The sequence below is a fragment of the Eretmochelys imbricata genome, chromosome 19 (genome assembly GCF_965152235.1).
Source record: "Eretmochelys imbricata isolate rEreImb1 chromosome 19, rEreImb1.hap1, whole genome shotgun sequence".
NCBI lineage: Eukaryota > Metazoa > Chordata > Testudines > Cheloniidae > Eretmochelys > Eretmochelys imbricata.
The window spans coordinates 14,614,735-14,640,193 of record NC_135590.1 but is presented as its reverse complement, the minus strand read 5'-3'; the positions used below and the strand labels follow the sequence as shown (position 1 = coordinate 14,640,193).

Genomic DNA, 25,459 nt, shown 5'->3' with positions numbered 1-25,459 from the left:
TTCCCATCCCTAGCCGAGCAATGAACCCCTTGTGGAAAGCCCCAGGGGCTGGGCAAAGCCAGGAGACCCTTCGTGTCATTCAAAGTTTTCTTCTTCTTTTCCTCCCTCCCCACCTCCAACCTTGCCCTCCCCCCAGGTATTTCACAAGTGTCAGAGGCTGGCCTGCTGCCCCTCTGAGGAGTGGCATGTTAATACCTCTGCCCAAGACTCTTGCCTGCCACTCTGCCTCCAGCTTCTGAGCAATCATGGACAGGATTTTCTCTGGCTTCTTGCTCTCTGCGTTTCTTCTCTTCCAGGATTACGGCATTTACGGGGCTCCCCCTCAGCCCAGAGGTAAGTGAAGAGGTCAGTTTGTTTGTGGTACCTTCTCACCACCCGAAGCCATTCCACTCGGGCGGATGTGAACACAGGGGGGATAAAGGGAGAAAAACGACACCAAACAGATTGCAGGACTGTGCAAAGAATCTTTTGCAAATAGTTGACCAAGGCAGCAAAATCCTGATGTCTGTGCTGCATTCTCCTGTTTGCTTCGTTACTTTGCAATAATAGCCGCGTGCATGGCACAGACACAGTTAACAGAAAGCTGCTTCAGTGTGTCTTCAGCATAGTATGAGGTCCAGTTCCTTTTAGCTGGAGGAGGCACTGCCATTAAAGGAGATGTCTTGTGCCCTTTTTATCTCCTGAATAGAACTCGCTTCTTCTCTCAAAGCGTTCCTCAAAGAGCTGGTTTTGTTTGGGAAATTCAAGGAGCAAATTGGCCTGGATTGATCAGACATTCCTAGCTCTGGTTCACCTTTCCGAGTAAAGTGGAATGGATTGGTTTTGAGGTTGGTCCTTATTAAGGTTTTAATGTAGTCCTTTTTCAAGCAAACTTCCAGTGAATTCCCTTCAGTTTGTTGAAGTCAATGGTAGATTTTGCCTGAATTGGGATGACAGGATTTGCCTTAGAGGCAAGCTGTTCAAGAGATACCCTGTGAGCATCCTTAAAGAAGGATGGTTAATTTTAATGTCTGCAAATCCTCATTTCCCAGCTACAAAATACTTGACAATGGTAGGCAGCCAGTGTGCTGAGTTCACTGCCTATCATGCTGAACAATACTGTCACATTGTTTCCTTGTACTCCAGTCTGTCTGTCTACACCTTTTGTCTCTGGCCTTTGGGGCAGGGGCTGTCGGCGTCTTCGGTGTTTTTAAAGCACCTAGAACAGTGAGGTTCTGGTCATGTTGGGGGCTCTTAGACACTGTGGTATTACAAATAATATATAATAAATGAACAGGTGTTGAATTCAAAAGGAAAAGCTAATAGTGAAAAAGATTTGTACAAATGGTAAAGAAATCAGTCCATTAACTGATCCAGTAGGGACTGGATGAAGTTACAGACAACAATTAATGTTCAGCCAACCTATGGCTGCAGGAGGTGGTCAAGACAAATATTGGGGCTGGATTTGTAAAAGGGTTGAGTGATTTTAGGACATTTAAAAACATTTATACCTGTGCAGATCACAAAATGATCAGGGTAATGTGACTACATGCTGCAGAGCATAAGGTAGCCACGCAGAGAAAGGAAATGTTTTTGCAGACTGTCCAACTGATCAGCTTTGTGAAGAGATGGTATCTCTACACCTGAACCATCCAGTACTAGATATTACCAGAGTCAGGAAATGACAGATGGATCATTCATCCAATCCACTATATTTCTAGTATGATTGAATGCTGCTTGCAATATAAATATGTTTTAATTCTGCGTTACCAACAGTTTTCTGTTTCTTCTAATTAAACCAGCACCATGGTGCTTCCGCAAACTCTGTTTCATTGCCATAAGGGCTTGACTATTATAAAAGTTATTACAGAATAAGGTAGACAATGGATTTAAAGTGGAGTATCTACTCTGGAATAAGTCCACATGTGGCCATTCTTATTCCAAAATAAAAATGTTGTTTTTGGTTTAATTTAATCCACTTTCAAAATCAATTAAGCTATTTTGGAAAAAGGCACTTATGCCAGAATGAAAGTGTCTATATGTGGAGTTATTCAAGACTAATTGTTTTGGAATAGCTCTTCCTGAATAGCTCCATGTGTTGACAAGCCCTAAGACTAGGGAGCCTTCTGGGGCTGGACACAATTAGCTAGACTTGCTTTTGATTTTTCAATACTCTCTCTTTATTTCCCCATAAATACATTTTAATTTCATAAGAAGAGATACAAAAAAAAGTTATTTGGGACAAAAATACAAAAGCGCTTTGTGAAAAAGTTGATTCCAAAATCTTTTATTGGCTCAGTCAGTCCTTATCCCACACTTCAATGCTTTGGTACAACACTTCTTTCTTGGCAGCAGTTAACAATTATAAAAAAAATACAAATGGTGGTTAGGGCACTGGAGTGGGAATCAGGAGACTTATTGTCCATTCCTTGATCCACTAAGGACAGACTGCATGACCTTGGGCAAAGCTCATGGCCTCAGTTTCCCTACCTATAAAATGGGTATAATGACACTTCATAAAGTTCTTTTTTGGTCTAAGAATTAAAGCACTATGTAAGCTTGATTATAAACAGACGTTTTCTACTTCCTGCAATGAAATATGACAGTGAAGTGAAACCAACCCCCCGGCAGTAAATGGTTACTTTTCAGTGGAAACCAGTGTGTCCTACTGACTAACTCCTCCTTGCATCCCTCCTGCACATTGCGTTGTTTAGAGATACATTATTCTGAAGCCAGTGACACATTCAGCACTAGAGTCTTTCAGGAAACCCACCTGATGATCTCTCCTCATGGACGTATAGCAGGATATTTGTTTTCATCTGTCTAATAGCGTGAAAGCTCAGTTACATTTCACACTGATGACCAACTCCAATATCTATGTCTTAATTTTTGCTGGTCAAAAAGCTTGTCTGACAGAACTTTTCCCCTGTATCGCAGAACCTGTATCCTCCTCCTGTGTGAAAATGAAATATTAACAGAGAATATGAGAACAGAACCTCACAGAGGCAGGCTAAATGGGGCAATTTGGGAAAATGTTCATAAAAATATCAACCCTTTTTATTTATTTATTTTTTTTGGTCACAGTTTGAAATTTTGATGAAAAATGTCATCAAAATGGTCAATTTTGAGAAATTCCATCCAGCTGCAGGACAGAGCATCTTGACCACCAATAGTTTTCTCCATCATGTTTATTATTGATCTTACCAAGGGAACATGGAAGTTACATGGGGAATATGTCATCTTACGTCAATCTATTTTACATTTTCACACCGATTCTCTTGTCTAGTGCAGCCTTATTCTTTACAGTATGATCACCAGTGCTTTGTGATGTGATGCCAAGAGGAAAAGTTCATAAATTCATAGATACTAAGGTCAGAAGGGACCATTATGATCATCTAGTCTGACCTCCTGCACAACGCAGGCCACAGAATCTCACCTACCCACTCCTGCAAAAAACCTCTCACCTATGTCTGAGCTATTGAAGTCCTCAAATCATGGTTTAAAGACTTCAAGGAGCAGAGAATCCTCCAGCAAGTGACCCGTGGCCCATGCTACAGAGGAAGGCGAAAAACCTCCAGGGCCTCTTCCAATCTGCCCTGGAGGAAAATTCCTTCCCGACCCCAAATATGGCGATCAGCTAAACCCTGAGCATATGGGCAAGATTCACCAGCCAGATACCCAGGAAAGAATTTTCTGTAGTAACTCAGATCCCACCCCATCTAACATCCCATCACAGGCCATTGGGCGCCTATTTACCATGAATATATAAAGATCAATTAATTACAAAAATCATGTTATCCCATCATACCATCTCCTCCATAAACTTATCGAGTTTAATCTTAAAGCCAGATAGATCTTTTGCCCCCACTGCTTCCCTTGGAAGGCTATTCCAAAACTTCACTCCTCTGATGGTTAGAAACCTTCGTCTAATTTCAAGTCTAAACTTCCTGGTGGCCAGTTTATATCCATTTGTTCTTGTGTCCACATTGGTACTGAGCTTAAATAATTCCTCTCCCTCTCCGGTATTTATCCCTCTGATATATTTATAGAGAGCAATCATATCTCCCCTCAGCCTTCTTTTAGTTAGGCTAAACAAGCCAAGCTCCTTGAGTCTCCTTTCATAAGACAAGTTTTCCATTGTGATTTAATGCAGCGGCTCTCAACCTTTCCAGATTACTGTACCCTTTTCACGAGTCTGATTTGTCTTGCGTACCCCCAAGTTACACCTGACTAAAAACTACTTACTTACACAATCAGACATAAACATACAAACGTGTCGCAGCACACTGTTATTGAAAAATTGCTGACTTTCTCATTTTTACCATGTAATTATAAAATAAATCAACTGGACTATAAACATTGTACTTACATTTCAGTATACAGTATATAGAGCAGTAGAACCAAATCATTGGCTGTATGAAATTTTAGTTTGTACTGACTTTGATAGGGCTTTTTCTGTAGCCTGTTGTAAAACTAGGCAAATCTCTAGATGAGTTGATCTACCCCTTGGAAGACCTCTGTATACCCCCAGGGATACATGTACCCCTAGTTGAGAACCACTGCTTTAAGGGTTAAACCAGGGGGTTATATGAGTCAGGAATCCTGGGTTCTATTTTCACCTCTACTGACCCCCTGGAGCTTTGAGGTAGTTATTTAATGGCTAGGTGTGCCTCTGTTTATCTGTCTGTGAAGTGGCAATAACAATACCTATTGCACAGACTTGTTGTGGGAATTTATGTATTAATTTTTGCAAAGCGTTTGAAGGGCATCTGATCAAGGTGCTTCAGACAGTTGGTTTGCCCCTCTGCTGTTTTACTCCAGTGTGACTGCACTGAGTTTCATCAGCATAACAGCATAAACCTGGAGTGGTGAATCCAGCCCTACAAATGCCAAATATTATCTCATCACCTCTGTGCATTATAAGTACACATATTTGTACACGGTGTTATGTTTTTAACCAATACAAATACTTTTCTAAAAAGTATAAACTTTATAAACTTTGATTAATTAGTTCCCACTTTGCCCCTATGAGATAAGTAAGTATTTATCATCATCCCATTGGTTTTACAAATGACACCCAGTTCTCTGCCATAACCCAGTAGAACCCTATCTCCCCACAAGAACCAGGAAGTCTTGAGTCCCCAGCATCCTGCTCTGATCCCTGAACCTCACTAGTTTTTCTGTAGCCTTATTTCTTCATCTTTCTCTTCCCACTTTTCTCGTGCAGGTGCTCTGTGTAGGACGAGACCCTCCGACCTGGTGTTCATCATAGACAGCTCCCGGAGCGTGCGCCCCCATGAATTTGAGCAGGTCAAAGTATTCTTGTCCCAGGTCATCGAGTCCCTAGATGTGGGCCCCAATGCCACTCGGGTGGGGGTGATCAATTATGCCAGCACAGTCAAGAATGAGTTCTCCCTCAAGACCCACTGGACCAAAGCCAGCCTGCTGCAAGCAGTCCGCAAGATCAAGCCTCTCTCCACGGGCACCATGACGGGCTTGGCAATCCAGTTTGCCATCAATAGGGCGTTCAGCGACTCAGAAGGGGCCCGTGTGAGGTCTCCTGAGATTAATAAGGTAAGTGAATTATCTGCTGAGCTGCTGCATTGGGAGAAGTCAGTGTTGCTCTCCCTGATGGTACCACTCCTCCCACCCATTCCCCTTCCTTCTGTCTAATCAGAAACTGGAAACATTGAAGAAAATGGCCAAAGTCCCCCACAAGATATTAGGGATGGGGAAAAAGTGATTGTTATCTCTGTGGCAATGGCCGTCTTTACTAATATCCCATCCAAGGAAAATACACTAAAGGACCTTTAATTTTGCAGTGGCAAGGAGGTTGGTTTTCTAAGACAGATAGAGCAATCGGGGACTCAATTCTCATAGAAAGTCAGCGGGATCTTCGCCTCGGATCCTCAAAGGTATGCAGGTGCCTAATTCCCATTTATTTCAATGGGAGTTAGGTGCCTAATTCACTTTGACGATCTGGGCCTTGGTGCCTCACTTTTCTTTGTGCCTTTGCAAACCCCCACCTCGAACTCACAAGGTAGAAAATGTCAGAATTAAGGTTGCCCTGGAAACCTTAATTCCCCCATACCTCCAGCCCACTCCTTGTCTGTCTTGACTATTGAGATGGCGAGACCACCTCTTTCTATATGCATGTAGTGAGTGTGGGGCAGCGAGATCATGGTCTAGGTTGGTATTTAACATAGGAATGGCCACATTGGGTCAGACCAAAGGTCCCTTTAGCCCAGTATCCTGTCTTCTGACAGTGGCCAATGCCAGATGCCCCAGAGGAAATGAACAGAACAGGGAATCATCAAGTGATCCATCCATCCCCAGTTGCCCAGAGGCTAGGGACACCATCCCTGCCCATCCTGGCTAATAGCCATTGATGGACCTAGCCTCCATGAACTTACCTAGTTTTTTTTTGAAGCTCTACCATATAACAACAACAGCATCTGCTTTCCCCTGACTCGTCATCTCTGAAATTGGCTACACCTGCCTCAGCTCAATGACAGCCGGGGGGGAAACTCTCCCTTCTGTGCATGCAGAAAGCTTGTTTCATTAACAGCTTGCATTTTAACTAAACATTAGTCATGACGCAGCCTGGGCCTGCATGCCTAAAGCTGGCTCCCCAGGCTCTCTGCTAGCAAGACAGGAGCAGAAAAATAAGCAAGGACTTAAAATGGGCAACCAGAGCTTCTGTGCCAACCAATCAGGAAACCAGCTGTTTGAAGAAGGCTTTTTTCCCCAACTCTAAAATTTCTGGAATGTCAGTTTCTTTCCTTTCCCCTCTGCTGCCAGCAGAGGAATGGGGAAGCCAGTAATGTGGAGTTGTGTGCAAAACAGAGAGGGTAAAGAAGCCAAAGGCAGCAAAAACAAACAACCAAAAAAGCCAACAACCAACAAAGCCTAAATGCAAGAAATACACTCTGGTAAAAATGTGACCACACCTGAAAAAAAAAACAAAAAAACCCCGACACTAGCATTTTAAAGGCTGTGGTAGCCAGAAATTAACTAGACACTACTGAAAAATGGTGCCAATGGATGGGGATCAGATCTCTTCATGGACCTACTTCTATGCCCCCTGTCACTCTAGCATCAGCGCACCTAACAAATACAATTGGATTTACCTCACGTGAGTCTTTTATCCCCAAGTTCACAGAGGGGAAACTGAGGCTCAGATATTGAAGGCGGGATTTTCAAAAGCACTCAGTATTTTGGTCTAAGTCTTACTGACTTAGTGGGAGCACATATGGGCCAAAACTGAGCACTTTTGAAAATCTAACTTTCCCAAGGTCACACAGTAAATCTGTGGCTGAGAACCTATATCTTCTGAAGCTCAGCCCGGTGCCATAATCACAAAAACATCCTTCCTGTAGAAGTGAGAGCGGGGACCTGGAAGCCAGGATTCCTGGCTTCTGTTTTCACTTTTGCCATTGACTGAGTGTGTGACTTTGGGTAAGGCACTTAGGGTTGAAGTGTGGGCAGATGTAAAATGGTGTAAAGTGTAATAACCTTTTCTCCCACACAGGGCTATTGCGAAACCTAATTTTAATGATGCTTCATGCCTAATGTAATGACACTCAACTCACCAATGGATATAAGGCAGTGCATAATAGCTTGGTATTATTATTACTATTAGTAGTAGTAGTAATAATTAATGTTTGTAAAGTGCTTTGAGATTCTTGGATGATCCTGGTTATGATTCTGGCCAAGTTAGTACAAATAGAATAAGAATGGACTCAACTTTAATCTTTTTTTGGAGATTCAAAGTTGTTCATTCTGTCACACAGGTATATTTTGTCTTTCCCTGCTTTCAGGTGTTACTCATGGAAACAGAAATGGTAAAATTACCCAAGAGAGGCAGCATGGGGTGATGTATTTATCCCTGTTAGAAACAGGACAGCTATCTAACATATTGTGTTTATACCGTTCCGCTCACTGAAGCATGGTATCTAGGTGAAAAGAAAAGGAATACTTGTGGCACCTTAGCTGACCCAATGGTATTTGCAGCCCAAGTCCCAAATGGCTTCAAACTCATCCTGGGCTCATTCAGATCCAAACTGTCCTTCGGGCCTTTTGGAGTTTGTTCACCACTGGGTTAAAAGAGGAGATTTTAGAGTCTTCCTTCCTTGTCCCCAGGGCCAGATTAAAATGAAATAAGGCACAGATCCACCAGCAGTCTGGAGATGCACAAAACCCATCGCTTTCATCTCCCACCTCATCATCTCTGCTTTCCTTCCATGTACGGAATTTTCTACCCTGTGAGCTTTTAGAAGCCCGTCACTTCTCGAGTCCTCATCCCTGTGGACACTTTTGACAAAAATGATTTTTTTTCCCGATTGGCCAACATTTTTCACATTTTCATCCAAACAATCGAAACCCCAAAATTCTTCAGTTTAAAAATGTAAAATTTGATTTTCAGTGATCGAAAATGGCCCTGTTTTGTCTAAGAAAATCCATGTAAAATGCTCAATCCACACTCCATGCCTGCGGATGGGGCATGCGGGCCCTTATCACTGAATGCAGTGCTGTGCACACACATTGTCTGACTTGCCACTACATGTCTAGCATTGCCAGCTTCCAGGCCAACAGGGGTTATAAAGAAATTCCTGCATCGCAGAGAGCAGCTCCTTACAGCACCACCGCTCCTTCATCCCACACTTGAAGGCTCCTTCCGAATGCAGATCCTAGGGCATCAAAATTCCTGCTTTAATCTGCTAGGGAACTCTCCTCCCCTCCCCCAGAGCTTTATTCCCTGAAGCCAAACACCATGAATGCATTGGCAGTGGTCCTGTGGAACTGCGAATAGCTTCAGGAAACTTTTTCCCTCCTCTTTGAACCTGACTCCAGCTCACCCCCTAAAGAGCAGTTCCATGCTCGCATAAGAAACTTTATCCCCAGCAAGACCTTTCCAGGGAGAGACAGTAGAAGCAGCAGCGGGAGCAGGGGACAATGAAGGAAGGATATTAATGTTTCTAGAAAAGCCCTCCTGTCAGTTAGCTAGTAGCCCAGCGCAGCTTGGAGTTGGCAAACTAGATTGAAAACTCAATCAAATAGTGACAAAGACAGGGCCTCCTTACAGCTGGGTCTCCCAAGCTCTCTAGCAAACATAGTTGTTTCTTCACTGAGAGATGGCTGGGCATGTTCCAAAATCTTAGGTAACTTTCTGCTCAGTGTAATATGATTTTACTTTATTATGTGCTAAAGAACAGTGCACTCTATTGTCTGATACTGGCCTTTGGGAAGAGAATGCCAGGCAGATACTCACATTCCTGCAAGCCTGTCTACAATGGATAATTCACAGTGTAACAATAAAAAAAAAAATGAAAATCCAGCAATCACATACTACAGTATTTTTGTCTAGTCTTAGGAAGAGCCATTGCAAAAACCTAAAGCAGAGCAGAAAACAATGGACTAGATTCCTTCCTGGTGTAACTCAATGGGAGATGCTTTGTGACCCTTTATACCAGGGCTGGATTTGGTCCAATTTTTGTGATAAGGAAAAAAGTTAGCGACTACCTATTTGTTAAAAAGAAAAGGCAGACTTGTGGCACCTTAGAGACTAACAATGTATTTGAGCATAAGCTTTCATGAGCTACAAGTACTCCTTTTCTTTTTGCGGATACAGACTAACACGGCTGCTACTCTGATATCTATTTATTGGCTCTATCACAAATGATTTCCCTCCTTTTTTCTGAGATGCCATTCTGTAATAATGATGATGCAGGACTAAAATGGGGTCAAATATTTTTATCTAAATATGTTTTTTAAAAGAGAAATGGTTTTGCTGTCCAAAGAAACATTTTTATGGAAAATTTTCATTTTAGTCAAAATGTGCCTCTTTAAAATGTGCCTCTTTAGTCTTTAATGTGCCCACTAAAAGAGTAAGCAAATTTTTAACTGAAAAATTTTACATTTTTGGAAAATAAATGAATTTGTGTTTTTTACAAAATAATAAATTTTCATTTGGTTGAAAGTTTTCAGTCTGGTCATCTTAAAGAGAGAATGTAAACCAAACATTTTTAAAATATTTTTTTGTCTTCTGGGAGAAAAAGAAAAATCAAATATTTGGATTTCAAAGCTCCCACACAAAATTTCAGTTTTTGGATTTGGTTATTCATTGAAAAAGAAATGAACAAAAACGTTTGGGAAATATCTTTAGAAAAACCAACAGCTAAAGAACATCACACAAAACATTAGCATTTCTTTCTCTGCTGTATGGAGGACCAAGTCTCACTCAGTGAATCCACATCACAAGTGCCCTGATTCAACGCCAAAACCTCTACAAAACCCCACTGAACTGAACAATCCAGCTTGACTTGTCTTGCTTCTTACATCTCTATTGATAACCAGGAAGCTGCAGCTGGAACCGAATGTGCAGGGTGAGGTAGAACAGAACCCAGCTCCCAGAGCTTCCCAGAGCTGTATCAACTCCTGATGGACTACCAGAAGTAACACTTGCTTTTGCAAATGAGATCAGCAGTTGTGACTGACAGGATGGAGAGCAGATTCATCTCTGGTTTCACTCTGCTGAAGTTAAAGGTGCTACGCCAGGATCAATTTGGTCCATGACATGCAAGAAGGTCCTGTTTTACAGTCGCTTTTCCAACCCTAATCAAAGTTCAGTTGAAGGATCTGAGTGTGTGTCGTATAAGCGTGTACACACGCACACACACATAATATGGACTGATATATAGGAGCCAGTGACTCATATTTTCTTCCGCAGGTCTTGTCTTTGAAACAGAAACCGGGACTTAGATTTGTGCTACTGCTGCATCATTGCAGGTGGGCAGAAACCTCAGCTGCCCTGCAATTCACGTGTGTGTGTCCTCTGCAAGTAAACCATTCAAGGCAATGTCACTCCAACCCATCTCTTCCCCAGTACTGTCTTTCTCCAGACAATGTAGGACAGTACTAGCCAAAAGGAATTATTCCCACAGACAGATTTCAGTGGTGCTGACTAAGCTGAACCCACTTTCAGTTTTCAAGTGCTACTGAATTAATTTAATCTCTGCTATTTTCTGAGGCCAGGTTCTGAGTTAGAGGGTGATAGAGGGAGCTTGGCAATCTGCCACAAGGAATAGGATGACAAAGGAACACAGTGGGATTTCATAGAATCATAGAAATGTTGGGTTGGAAGGGACCTTGGGAGGTCATCAAGTCCAGCACCCTGCGCTGAGGCAGGACCAAGTAAACCTAGGCCAGCCCCGACAGGTGTTTGTCCAACCTGGTCTTAAAAACCTCCAGTGACGGGGATTCCACAATTGGTAGCCTATTCCAGAGCTTAACTCCCCTTCTAGTTAGAAAGTTTTTCCTAACAGCTAACCTAAATCTCTCTGGCTGCAGATTAAGCCCATTACTTCTTGTCCTGCCTTCAGTGGCTCACAGTTCAATTGCTTGTAACAGCCTTTAACGTATTTGAAGACTTATCAGGTCCCTTCTCAGTTTTATTTCTAAAGACTAATCATGTCCAGTTTTTTAAATCTTTTCTCATAGGTCAGGTTGTCTAAAACATTGATGGTTTTTGTTGCTCTCTTCTGGACTCTCTCCAACTTACCACCATCTTGACTAAAGGACGGCACCCAGAATTAGACACAGTACTCCAGCTGAGGCCACACCAGTGCTGAGAAGAGAGGAACAATTACTCCTGTGTCTTCCATATGACATTCCTGTTAAGACACCCCAGAGTGACATTTGCCTTTTTTGCAACTGCATCACATTATTGACTCACATTGAATTTGTGCTCCACTAACGCTCCCAGATCCTTTTCAGCGGTGCTACCACCTTGCCAATCATTCCCCATTTTGTAGTTGCATTTGATTTTTCCTTCCTAAGTCTGGCTGTTCTTACCACGAATACCATGGAGAAAATGAATAAGGAAATATTTACTCCTTCACATAACACAAGAACCATGGGTCACCCAATAAGTGAAGTACTTTGCACTTGTCTTGGTTGAATTTCATCTTGTGGATTTCAGACCAATTATCTAATTTGTCAAGATCGTTTTGAAATCTAATCTGGACTTTGTATTTCTCTGGCACCTTCCATCTAGGGATCCCTGCGCTCTTTGCAAATATTTATAAATTCAGCCTCACAGCCAAAGTCAACCCTAGCACAACTCCACCAACCTCCACAGAGTTACCCCAGTGATTATTATGGACCATTTTCCTCATTTAAAAGATGAAGGGAGCTGAAAAACAGAATAAGTAAGGCCAACTCGTTCAAACTAGGCTGCCTAAAATTAGGCACCTAAAGTCATATTTAGGGACCTTGGAAAGTGACTGGATTTTCATTCCTCATGTTTCCAGAGCTAACTGAGAATCTCAGCCACTGGGAGCTGCGGGCAGCCGTGCCTGTGGACGGTCAATGTAAACAAACTGTCTCGCGGCCCACCAGCAGATTACCCCGATGGGCTGCATGTGGCCCGCGGGATGCAGGTTGCCCACCACTGATCTAGACCATCCCTGGCATGTGTCTGTCTAACCAGTTCTTAAAAACCTCTAATGATGAAGATTCCACAACCCCTCTGGGTAATTTGTTTCAGTGCTTAACCACCCTGACAGTTAGGAAGTTTTTCCTAATTTCTATCCTATATCTCCCTTGCTGCAATTTAAGCACATTAGTTCTGGTCCTGTCCTCAGTGGATAACAAGGACAATTTATCACCTTCCTCTTTATAACAACCTTCTATGTACTTGAAGACTTATGTCCACCCTCGCTCTTCTCCAGACTAAACAACCCCCCCTTTTCTTTCAATCTTCCCTCATAGGTCATGTTTTCTATACCTTATATCGTTTTTTGCTCTCTTCTGGATTTCCTCCAATTTGTCCACATCTTTGCTGAAGTATGGTGCCCAGACACAGTACTCCATTTGAGGCCCCATCAATGCTGGGTAGAGTGGAAGAATTACTTCTTGTGTCTCGCTTACAACACTCCTGGTAATACATCCCAGAATGATGTTCGCTTTTTTTGCAACAGTGTTATATTGTGGACTCATATTTAGTTTCTGATCTACTATAACAGTACTCCTTCCTAGGCAGTCATTTCCCATTTTGTATTTGTGCAACTGATTGTTCCTTCCTAACTGGAGTACTTTGCATTTGTCTTTATTGAATTTCATCCTATTTATTTCAGACCATTTCTCCAGTTTGTTAAGATAATTTTGAATTCTAATTGTGATGGATTGGATCACAGACTTTGGGACTGCCACCCGATGTGCGGAAACTACCTCTGAGCCTGTTTTCCCTGCCAGCTTGGGACTTCAGTGCCCTGCCTGGTTGTGCCAGACATGCTAGCCTGCTACAAACACAGACCCAGGTCTGAACTACATCCCCCCAAAGCTGCAAGCTTAACTGAAAACAGCTTAAGAAGTGTTCTTGCCTCCAACACTCAGATACCCAACTCTCAATGGGGTCCAAACGCCAAATAAACCTCATAAATTGTTCGCCCTCTATAACACTGATAGAGAGATATGCACAGCTGTTTGTCTCCCCCCCTCCCCCCCAGTATTAATACATACTCTGGATTCATTAATAAGTAAAAAGTGATTTTATTAAATACAAAAGGTAGGATTAAGTGGTTCCAAGTAATAACAGACAGAACAAAGTAAATTACCAGAAAAAATAAAATAAAACACGCAAATCTAAGTCTAATACAGTAAGAAAGTGATTACAGATGAAATCTCACCCTCAGAGATATTCCAATAAGCTTCTTTTACAGACTAGTCTCCTTCTAGTCTGCATCCAGCAGTCACTCCCACCCCACTAGTTACTGTCACAGAATCACAGAATAGAATCACAGGGTTGGAAGGGACCTCAGGAGGTCATCTAGTCCAAGCCCCTGCTCAAAGCAGGACCAATCCCCAATTTTTGACCCAGATCCCTAAATGGCTCCCTCAAGGCTTGAACTCACAACCCTGGGTTTAGCAGGCCAATGCTCAAACCACTGAGCTATCCCTCCCCACTTTGTTCCCATTTCTTTCAGGCATCTCCTTGGGGTGGAGAGACTATCTCTTGAGCCAGCAGAAGACAAAATGGAGGGGGTTTCCCAAGGACTTATATAGTTTCTCTCTTGTGGGTGGAAATCCCTCTCCCCCCGCGTAGAATCCAGCTACAAAATGGAGTTTTGGAGTCACATGGGAAAGTCACATGTCCATGCATGACTCAGTTTTCTACAGGATGTTCCCAGGAAAGCTCAGATGTGGACTGGCGTCTATCAAGGTTCATTGTTAACCAAGTACTCCCAATTACTTGAATAACACCTTCACACAATGGTGACCAAATCTACCTTAGGTGCTTTCTACACCAAACACTTTAAATACAAGCATAGAGCCAATGCTCAAACTTCAGATATAAAAATGATACACACATACAAATAGGATGAATACATGTAGAAGAACATAACCTTTGCAAAGATGTTACATGGCATATCTAGCATTAAACATATTCCAGTTATGTCATATTTACACTCATAAGCCTATTTCCATAAAGCATTATGGGGTGCAACGTCACACTAATTGTGTCCTCCAAAGCGCTTGCAACCCCTCCCAGCTTAGTATTGTCCGGAAACTTTATAAGTGTACTCTCTATGCCATTAGCTAAAACATTTATGAAGCTACTGAATAAAACCAGACTCAGGACAGATCCCTGTGGGACCCCACCTGATATGCCCTTCCAGCTTGACTGTGAACCATTGGTAATTGCTCTCTGAGTACATAGTTTTTCAACCAGCTGTGCACCCCTTTTATAGCAGGTTTGTCTAGCCTATGTTTCGCTAGATTGCTTATGAGAAAGTCATGTGAGACAGTATCAAAAATCTTCCTAAAGTCAAGATATATCCCCACCCACAAGGATAGTTATCCTGTCAAAGAAGGATATGAGTTTGACATGATTTGTTCTTGACAAACCCCTGTTGATTGTTATTTATCACTATTCTATTCTAGGGGCTTACAAATTGATTTTTTGATTATTTGCTCCATTATCTTTCCAGGTACTGAAGTTAAGCTGATTGGTCTGTAATTCCCTGGGTTGTTCTTATTCCCCTTTTTATAGATTCACACTATATTTGCCCTTTTCCAGTCCTCTGGGATCTCTCCCATCCACCATGAGATCTCAAAAGATAATTGCTAATGGGTAAGAGATCTTTTCAACCAGTTCCGTAAGTATTCTACGATGCATTTTGTCAGACCCTGAGACTTGGAGACATCCAGCTTGTCTAAGTAATACTTAATTTTTTCTTTCTCTATTTTAGCCTCAGATCCTACCCCATTTATACAGATGTTTACTATGTTAGTCTTTCGATCAGTGATAACATTTCTGGTGCAGAGCAGGGTGATGGGTTTTCCTTTCACCTTTCCCAGTTTTTCCTTATTTTTTTAAAATTGATTGCTGATTAATAAATTGCATTTGCTTTGAGCTGTATGTAGTGATCAGTGGGTCAGGGAAGCATCCAGTGCAGAGAGAGCACCCAGGAGTGGGGACACCCTAGCCCCTGCCCTAAGTGACCACGACAAGGTTGGGGGTCAAGCCCCCCAGGAATCCTGGGCCCAGCCTTGTTGAGGTTATGAGGAGTCTGCCACACAGGAGAGTGGAAGGGGAGCCCTCGAGGTAAGGCAGGCCTCTGGGTAAAGGAATTGGAAGCGAAAACTCAAATCCTTTCACAAGCCCGTTTCATTGGGTTAGTGTATAAAAGACGGAAGAGTCCCCCACAATAGCGGGACCATTCCCCCACTTAGATATATTTGAGTTTCAGATCGTTAAAGGTCTCATGGTTAATCCAGGATGGGGGTACGGGGAGTTGAATCTCTATGGACCATTTGGTCTTCGGCTTCTTTGTTGACAGTGCCAGCAAGAGTGCCAGTTAGTACCAAATTGTGGTGGTGGTTTTTGAGACTTGCGTTCATCAAATGCACCTTATGCAGGCCACAAAACAGCTGTCGGACGGTGTCAAAGCCCTTGTCTAGCTCTGCCTTCTCAATACACACTAGGATGCTATGCTTGAATCCCATGTGCAGGATCCCAAGTGTTTTTAAGCTTTCTTGAGTCTGAGCAGAGTTTAGGAACATTTTTGGGGGGCAGATCCTCTGGGGAGCACCCTATTCTGAGAGCTGAGACCCCCACCATCTAGCTACCTAGTGCTGGCTCCTCCAGACTCCCCAGTAGCCTCTGCTCACCCTTTCCCCGAGCTCCAACCTCACGGGCACTCTGATTACACTTGACCTCTCCGGGGGCACATGATAATTGAAGCACATAACACACAGACTTTGCAAATGGGTTCCCAAACCAGTCACTCTCTACTGCAGACAGCACAAAAAATATACAGATCCAGACAAAACAATAAAACACCAGTATGACCTTTCCTCTCCACTCTGGAGCATTCTTCAGGATTTGGGTCAGTGTCCTTTCTGGATTCCAAATCCTCTCTCCTGGACCTCTCTTCTCATGGCTTCTCCACTGAAGCATGTTGTCTGCTCTCTCTCTCCGGTCCAGCCAGCTTCCTTTGACCTTGGCTGGTTCCTTGGTCAAAAAATATCCCCTTTCCCTCCAAAATCCTGTGCCTTTGTTTTACTGATGTTTAATTGCACTGGGTGCCTGTGAGAGGATAAACTGAAGTATCTGACTGGCCTTTTCTATACCATTATTATTATATATACTTCCACCTTATCCTCTCTTCCTCTACTTCTTTTCAGATTAAATAAATAGCTACAGGCTTTTTATTTCCTTCTCATATGAAACACACCCATCACTCAATCCGACTTTGCCCCACAGACCTCTCTCCATTTTTCTCTATCTTCTTCAGCCCTTCTCTAATTCAGCTGTCTATTTTAAGATGAGGAGACCAAGGCTGGGTTGAGGTTAGGATGTACCATTGATTTATATAATGCCATTATAATATTTTCCATATCCTTCTCTGTTCCTTTGTTTAATATAGCCTGACATTGATATGCTGCTTTGACTATTGTGCACAGTGAACAGACAGCTTTCTTGTCAGGATCTTTATCCCACTAATCCATTCCAAGTAGTTTAACATAATTCCTTCCAATGTGCATTATTGCCCTGCTCTGGTCTGTGCTGCCATCCATATCACCCCAGTTCTTCTGAGCTCTTCACAATTCCCCTTCATTTTTACTAGCCTAAAAAATGTCACCCCATCAGCAAATCAGGCTAACACACAGTTCATCCCATTGAGCTACAGCAATTTACATCAACTCAGGACCCACCCCATAAAGTCAATTCTTAGTCCTCATTCCTGAGCACACCGCTAGGTAGAGAACTGGCCATTTTCCCCTTGCTTTATCTTCCTATCTCTCAGCCAGATCTTTATTCACTGCAGGTCTTTCCATTTCTTTTTCATTCTCCACGGTTATGGAGTTTCCTAGTGTGTCATGGGAGGGACTTTATAGACAGACATTTTGCAGTTTTTACTTCCTTTTTTAAATGCTTTGTTCTTGTTATCATCATCTTTCAAGACTGAAGTTCTTGTTTTCCCATCTTGTGAGCCAAATTCCATCCTGGCTACACCCACTGTATTCAGTGGGGCTGACCGGTTAGAATTCTAAACAATGCAGGTGTAAGTGGGGGAACAGTCCCGCTCTTGTGGGGAACTGTCCTGGCTTCTGCACTACCCCGGTGAAGTGGGCTAGTGAAAGGATCTGAGTCCTCGCTCCCACTTCCTTTACCCAATGGCCTCCCTGCCCTTGAGGACTCCCCTTCCACTCTCCTGTCTGGCAGAGTCCTCGCAACCCCAACAAGGCTGGGCCCAGGATTCCTGGGTGGGGGTCAACCCCCAACCCTGCTGTGGTCACCTAGGACAGGGGCTAGGGTGTCCCCACTCCGGGGTACTCTCTCTGCACTGGGCACTTCTCTGACCCACTGACCATTACATACAAGTTAAAGCAAATGCAAGTTATTTAATCAACAATTAATTTTAAAAAGAATAAGGAAAAATGGGAAAGGTGAAAGGAAACACATCAACCCACTCTGTGGCAGGGAACATCACAAACAGCGTCTCTGGAGTGTCCGGGCAGTTCACAGTCTGTTCCTTGTAAGTCCCAGGCCCCTTCTCAGGCCCTGGCTTTGCTGCAGGGATGCTGTGGGTTGGACACTTGCTCTGGTGGTGGCCACAGGCTCTCAGGCTCTAAGAGGTAGGACCCTTCTGCCCAGTGCCGCCCCCGCCCTGTACGGGTTATGATCCAAGCCTGGCCTGCAGAGCCTCTTGGCTGAGGCGTCTCCCTGTGCTGGGCCCGCTGCCCAGGGTCCCCCGCGGTCTCCCCAGCTGCTCACCGCACCCAGCTCCAGACGGCTCCAGCCCCAGCTCCACTCGGTCTCTGCACTGCTGCTGCTGCTCTGCCTCCAGCTCCCTGGGCTGCTTCTCTGGCCCCTCTGGCTCTGGTTGCTGCAGCTCTGCTCCCAGGACAGGTCTGATCTGCCGGCTGCTTCTGTGACTCTGCTCCCAGCACTGACCTGCTTCCTGGGCTGCTTTTCTGGCCCCTCTGGCTCTGGTTGCTGCAGTTCTGCTCCCAGGACAGGGTCTGCTCTCCCTGGGGCACTTTTCTGGTCCCTCGGGATCTGGCCCAGCTCTGCTCCCTGGCTTAGCTCGGCCCCACTCTGTCTGACCCAGGCAAATCCAGCTCACAGGGAGAACGGGACCTCCCTGGCCTCCTGACTCCCTGATTAGCCTGCCCGCCCTGTCATTCAGGCTCACCTGGAGCATTGGCCTCTCCCCATTTGTCCTGGAGGTTGTCAGTCTCAGGGTCCTGATTTCTCATAGACCCTTCCCCTTTTAGTACTGGGAGCTAGCCAATCAAAACACCCCCACTGAATGTTAGTAAGGGGGCAGCAGTCCCCTTACACAGGTGCTGGGCTAATTCTGCTTCTGTTAAAGTCAATAGAAAAAACTGCTATTGACTACAGCAGGAGCAGAGCAAGGTCAAAACCTCATGCTTTTGAAAATCCACACCAGTGTTTCCAGATGTCTAGAACATGTGCTAGGAGGACCCCAAGAGCATTGGCCCAGCTGTGCTCCCAGAGGGAAGAGGCATAAAAGGACCACGGTAAATATATTTGTTTTACATCTCTCCTGTAGCCCAAAGCAAAGGTCTGGCTACTCCACCACCAAAGGCTGCAGGGACTGTGGCCTATTACTGTCTTCCTTTAGGAACAGCAAGAATTGGATCATCATAAGGAAAGTGATCAGGAACAGCCAGCATGGATTCACCAAGGGAAGGTCATGCCTGACTAATCTAATCGCCTTTTATCATGAGATTACTGGTTCTGTGGATGAAGGGAAAGCAGTGGATGTATTGTTTCTTGACTTTAGCAAAGCTTTTGACACGGTCTCCCACAGTATTCTTGTCAGCAAGTTAAGGAAGTATGGGCTGGATGAATGCACTATAGGGTGGGTAGAAAGCTGGCTAGATTGTCGGGCTCAACGGGTAGTGATCAATGGCTCCATGTCTAGTTGGCAGCCGGCATCAAGTGGAGTGCCCCAGGGGTCGGTCCTGGGGCCGGTTTTGTTCAATATCTTCATAAATGATCTGGAGGATGGTGTGGATTGCACTCTCAGCAAATTTGCGGACGATACTAAACTGGGAGGAGTGGTAGATACGCTGGAGGGGAGGGATAGGATACAGAAGGACCTAGACAAATTGGAGGATTGGGCCAAAAGAAATCTGATGAGGTTCAATAAGGATAAGTGCAGGGTCCTGCACTTAGGACGGAAGAATCCAATGCACCGCTACAGACTAGGGACCGAATGGCTAGGCAGCAGTTCTGCGGAAAAGGACCTAGGGGTGACAGTGGACGAGAAGCTGGATATGAGTCAGCAGTGTGCCCTTGTTGCCAAGAAGGCCAATGGCATTTTGGGATGTATACATAGGGGCATAGCGAGCAGATCGAGGGACGTGATCGTCCCCCTCTATTCGACATTGGTGAGGCCTCATCTGGAGTACTGTGTCCAGTTTTGGGCCCCACACTACAAGAAGGATGTGGATAAATTGGAGAGAGTCCAGCGAAGGGCAACAAAAATGATTAGGGGTCTAGAACACATGACTTATGAGGAGAGGCTGAGGGAGCTGGGATTGTTTAGCCTGCAGAAGAGAAGAATGAGGGGGGATTTGATAGCTGCTTTCAACTACCTGAAAGGGGGTTCCAAAGAGGATGGCTCTAGACTGTTCTCAATGGTAGCAGATGACAGAACGAGGAGTAATGGTCTCAAGTTGCAGTGGGGGAGGTTTAGATTGGATATTAGGAAAAACTTTTTCACTAAGAGGGTGGTGAAACACTGGAATGCGTTGCCTAGGGAGGTGGTGGAATCTCCTTCCTTGGAAGTTTTTAAGGTCAGGCTTGACAAAGCCCTGGCTGGGATGATTTAACTGGGAATTGGTCCTGCTTCGAGCAGGGGGTTGGACTAGATGACCTTCAGGGGTCCCTTCCAACCCTGATATTCTATGTTTCTATGATTCTATGATATTGCAAAGAACATTACAAAAGTGAGGAGGGTATTCACATATTCATTCGCCTGACAAGGTGTGGGGACTGCATTCATTGCTACAGTGAGAACCCTTGAAAACATCCAGTTATGCCTTCAGTATTTAGATATGCCTGCCTCAGAATCCACAGGATTGCCTCCACGTCCCTATACTGATGTGAGGAATACCTTGGAATTGCTGCAAATACGGATTTATCCTAGTTCGCTAAGGGCTAGATCATGTCACTAGAGCACAGGCCTTGGTAAGGGGCAGTGGCCTGCTGCCCACCCCTGGAGCAGTGCAGGGAGGAGTCTGGAGTTGGGACAATCAGAGACTTGTAGAGAAAGTGAACCATAATGGTGGAAATTTTTGAACCTCAAAAAATGTAAGGTTCAGTTCAGAGTCAGTTGGGGGCTAGGGTGGCGATTCAGCTCAGCTATTTTATCAAACCAGTTTATCCATCCCTCATACTTCTCTGATTATGACCCTCTGCACTTGTCATAGGCTCCCCCTACTACAGACCCTCTTCTCAGCCCACTCAGCAAGGCTGCTATGTCACTATTAGCACAGCATCACCTAGTGGCCCTGGTGTGTCTTTGGCTCTTTACCCAAGAAAAACACTACAAAGAAACCACACAGGCTCTGTTTCATGTACCGCATGCTGGGCAACAACATGAGCGACTCCCTGCTTGTAAAACAAAACTGGCTCTTTATTAAGAGCTAATGACAGAGATGCTGCAACTCCAGCCAGTGTCCCAGCCATGTGCACACAGAATGACTTCCTGGTGCTTCCTCCAAATGCTTCCTCCTTGCAACCTGTGCTCCTCCCTCCAAGTTCATGCAGGTTGCTAGACTCAGGTGGATCCCAAATATACACAAACATGAGGGCCTAGTTACATATGAATTGCTGCTCTTGTTGGTTTCTGACCATTTTTCTACCACATCGAATACAGTGAGCACAGCTAGAGAACTCAGAAAATATATTTAAAGGGTTATTATCCTATTTCTATAAACTAGAGGCCCCAACTGAGGCCAGGGCTCCATTACACCAGGCACTGGAGATACACAGAGTGAGAGGATACACCTGCACTTGGAGCGGGAGGTGTGATTCTCAGCTTGTGTGGACATACGCATGCTGGCTCCTATGGAGTTAGTCCACTAAAAATAGCAGTGCAGCTGGGGCATGGGCTAGCTGTACTGAGTACAAATCCACTGGACCTCCACCGCTCACTGCTGCTTGTACTATCCCACCGATACTGTTTTTTAGCATGCTGGCTCCATAAGAGCTAGCATGGGTATGTCTACATGAGCTGGGGCTCACCCCCCTAGCTCCAGATGTAGATATAGCCACAGACAGTTCCAGCATGCCAGAGAAATGCTGGGGTGGGGGAAAGGAGAAAGAGACACACTGATTGGCCCAAAATCACAGAGCAGGTCACTGGCAAAACTGGGACAAGAACACAGGTGTCCTGATGTCCAGCCTGAGTTCGAGCCACAACGCCCTGCTGCATCCCCAGCATGCAACGCTAAACACAGGCTCAAGCAGTAAAGCTCAGGAACTGATGTGAATTTTGGGTCCTCAGCTGCTCAGAGCTTGAGTCCTAATTTCCATTGAATCCAGGCTTCTGGTTGGATATCAGACATCCCCAGGGATCAGATTTGTGGTTTTGGTTCAGGCCCATATCCGATCTGTGCAGGTTGTCAATGGGCTTAAAGAATCACAGAATCATAGAATATCAGGGTTGGAAGGGACCTCAGGAGGTCATCTAATCCAACCCCCTGCTCAAAGCAGGACCAATCCCCAACTAAATCATCTCAGCCAGGGCTTTCTCAAGCCTCACTTTAAAAACTTCTAAGGAAGGAGATTCCACCACCTCCCTAGGTAACGCATTCCAGTGTTTCACCACCCTCCTAGTGAAAAAGTTTTTCCTAATATCCAACCTAAACCTCCCCCACTGCAACTTGAGACGTTACTCAGTAATGGAAGTGGAATTACTGATTACACAGACAATCCAGGAAGTTTTTGGAAAATGTAGGGGACAATTTCCTGGTGCAAGTGCTGGAGGAACCAACTAGGGGCAGAGCTCTTCTTGACCTGCTGCTCACAAACTGGGAAGAATTAGTAGGGGAAGCAAAAGTGGATGGGAACCTGGGAGGCAGTGACCATGAGATGGTCGAGTTCAGGATCCTGACACAAGGAAGAAAGGAAAGCAGCAGAATACGGACCCTGGACTTCAGAAAAGCAGACTTTGACTTCCTCAGGGAACTGATGGGCAAGATCCCCTGGGAGAATAACATGAGGGGGAAAGTTGTCCAGGAGAGCTGGTTGCATTTTAAAGAATCCTTATTGAGGTTACAGGGACAAACCATCCCGATGTGTAGAAAGAATAGTAAATATGGCAGACGACCAGCTTGGCTTCACAGTGAAATCCTTGCTGATCTTAAACACAAAAAAGAAGCTTACAAGAAGTGGAAGATTGGCCAAATGACCAGGGATGAGTATAAAAATATTGCTCGGGCATGCAGGAGTGAAATCAGGAAGGCCAAATCACACCTGGAGTTGCAGCTAGCAAGAGATGTTAAGAGTAACAAGAAGGGTTTCTTCAGGTATGTTACCAACAAGAAGAAAGTCAAGGAAAGTGTGGGCCCCTTACTGAATGAGGGAGGCAACCTAGTGACAGAGGATGTGGAAAAAGCTAATGTACTCAATGCTTTTTTTGCCTCTGTTTTCAAGAACAAGGTTAGCTCCCAGCCTGCTGCACTGGGCAGCACAGCATGGGGAGGAGGTGACCAGCCCCCTGTGGAGAAAGAAGTGGTTCAGGACTATTTAGAAAAGCTGGACGAGCACAAGTCCATGGGGCCAGATGCGTTCCATCCGAGAGTGCTAAAGGAGTTGGCGGATGTGATTGCAGAGCCATTGGCCATTATCTTTGAAAACTCATGGCGATCCGGGGAAGTCCCGGACCGCTGGAAAAAGGCTAATGTAGTGGCCATCTTTAAAAAAGGGAAGAAGGAGGATCCTGGGAACTACAGGCCAGTCAGCCTCACCTCAGTCCCTGGAAAAATCATGGAGCAGGTCCTCAAGGAATCAATTCTGAAGCACTTAGAGGAGAGGAAAGTGATCAGGAACGGTCAGCATGGATTCACCAAGGGCAAGTCATGCCTGACTAATCTAATTGCCTTTTATGATGAGATAACTGGCTCTATGGATGAAGGGAAAGCAGTGGACGTGTTGTTCCTTGACTTTAGCAAAGCTTTTGACACTGTCTCCCACAGTATTCTTGCCAGCAAGTTAAAGAAGTATTGGCTGGATGAATGGACTCTAAGGTGGGTAGAAAGCTGGCTAGATTGTCGGGCTCAACGGGTAGTGATCGATGGCTCCATGTCTAGTTGGCAGCCAGTATCAAGTGGAGTGCTCCAGGGGTCGGTCCTCTGGCCGGTTTTGTTAAATATCTTCATAAATGATCTGAAGGATGGTGTGGATTGCACCCTCAGCAAGTTTGCAGATGACACTAAACTGGGAGGAGTGGTAGATACACTGGAGGGTAGGGATAGGATACAGAGGGCCCTAAACAAATTGGAGGATTGGGCCAAAAGAAATCTGATGAGGTTCAACAAGGACAAGTGCAGAGTCCTGCACTTAGGACGGAAGAATCCAATGCACCGCTACAGACTAGGGACCAAATGGCTAGGCAGCAGTTCTGCAGAAAAGGACCTATTGTTTACAGTGGACAAGAAGCTGGATATGAGTCAACAGTGTGCCCTTGTTGCCAAGAAGGCCAATGGCATTTTAGGCTGTATAAGTAGGGGCATTGCCAGCAGATTGAGGGATGTGATCGTTCCCCTCTATTCGACACTGGTGAGGCCTCATCTGCAGTACTGTGTCCAGTTTTGGGCCCCACACTACAAGAAGGATGTGGAAAATTTGAAAGAATCCAGCGGAGGGCAACAAAAATGATTAGGGGACTGGAATACATGTGTTATGAGGAGAGGCTGAGGGAACTGGGGATGTTTAGTCTACGGAAGAGAAGAATGAGGTGGGATTTGATAGCGGCTTTCAACTACCTGAAAGGGGGTTCCAAAGAGGATGGCTCTAGACTGTTCTCAGTGGTAGCACATGACAGAAGAAGGAGTAATGGTCTCAAGTTGCAGTGGGGGAGATTTAGGTTGGATATTAGGAAAAACTTTTTCACTAGGAGGGTGGTGAAACACTGGAATGCGTTACCTAGAGAGGTGGTGGAATCTCCTTCCTTAGAAGTTTTTAAGGTCAGGCTTGACAAAGCCCTGGCTGGGATGATTTAATTGGGGATCGGTCCTGCTTTGAGCAGGGGGTTGGACTAGATGACCTCCTGAGGTCCCTTCCAACCCTGATATTCTATGATTCTATGATTAGCCTGGGAGCTTCACTTCACTTATCTGCCTCAGACAAAGAAAATGCAAGGAATGCATCCAACTGCTAGTGATAGATGTTGTTAGAGAGACACTTAACCACTGACAGAACCCTGTTCATTGGGTACTGTCCCTCACTAAAACTAATTGATAATGCATCATGTTGATAAGCTGTAATCAGTAGCAGCGCATCTCAGAGCCACAGCGCATGAAAGCAAAGCTGTTTATGCTGCCATTTGCTCAGTGGCATTTTTCACAGAGAGTTGCTGAATCAATGGCTCTCTCTTCTGGCAGAAAGAATGGATTGCATGGGTAGTTTCTGCAGAAACAGAAGGTAGGGGAGCACTGCTTGACTTTGGCTGATATTTCTATTGAAGCTGCAAGTCAGTAAAGGAAGAAAGAACGTTACATCTCAGTGGAATGTTATTTCTCTCCTGATAGAGACTAATCTTACAGCGTGCAGTGATGATTTTCACAGATTAATCGTTTTCACACCCACATTTCCAGAATCTGGCCAGAAGCAGAAGAGCTGAACCACGAGAAACTGTGCTTGCAATATTTCTGTCACCATTGGAAATAGCAAACGCCAGAGATCTTGTGCTCTTGTTAGGTTTCAAATAGA

The 25,459-nt window shown here is 44.6% G+C and overlaps 1 protein-coding gene across 1 annotated transcript in view; it reads left to right on the top strand.

The window, feature by feature from the left end:
• Nucleotides 1-245: 245 nt before the first annotated feature.
• Nucleotides 246-25,459, top strand: part of MATN1 (matrilin 1) — a 42,559-nt gene continuing 17,345 nt past the window's right edge. The window contains exons 1-2 of the mRNA XM_077837930.1: nt 246-333; nt 5,207-5,553. Coding sequence (XP_077694056.1) covers nt 246-333; nt 5,207-5,553 — 435 coding nt within the window. The remainder of the gene's footprint in view (nt 334-5,206; nt 5,554-25,459) is intronic.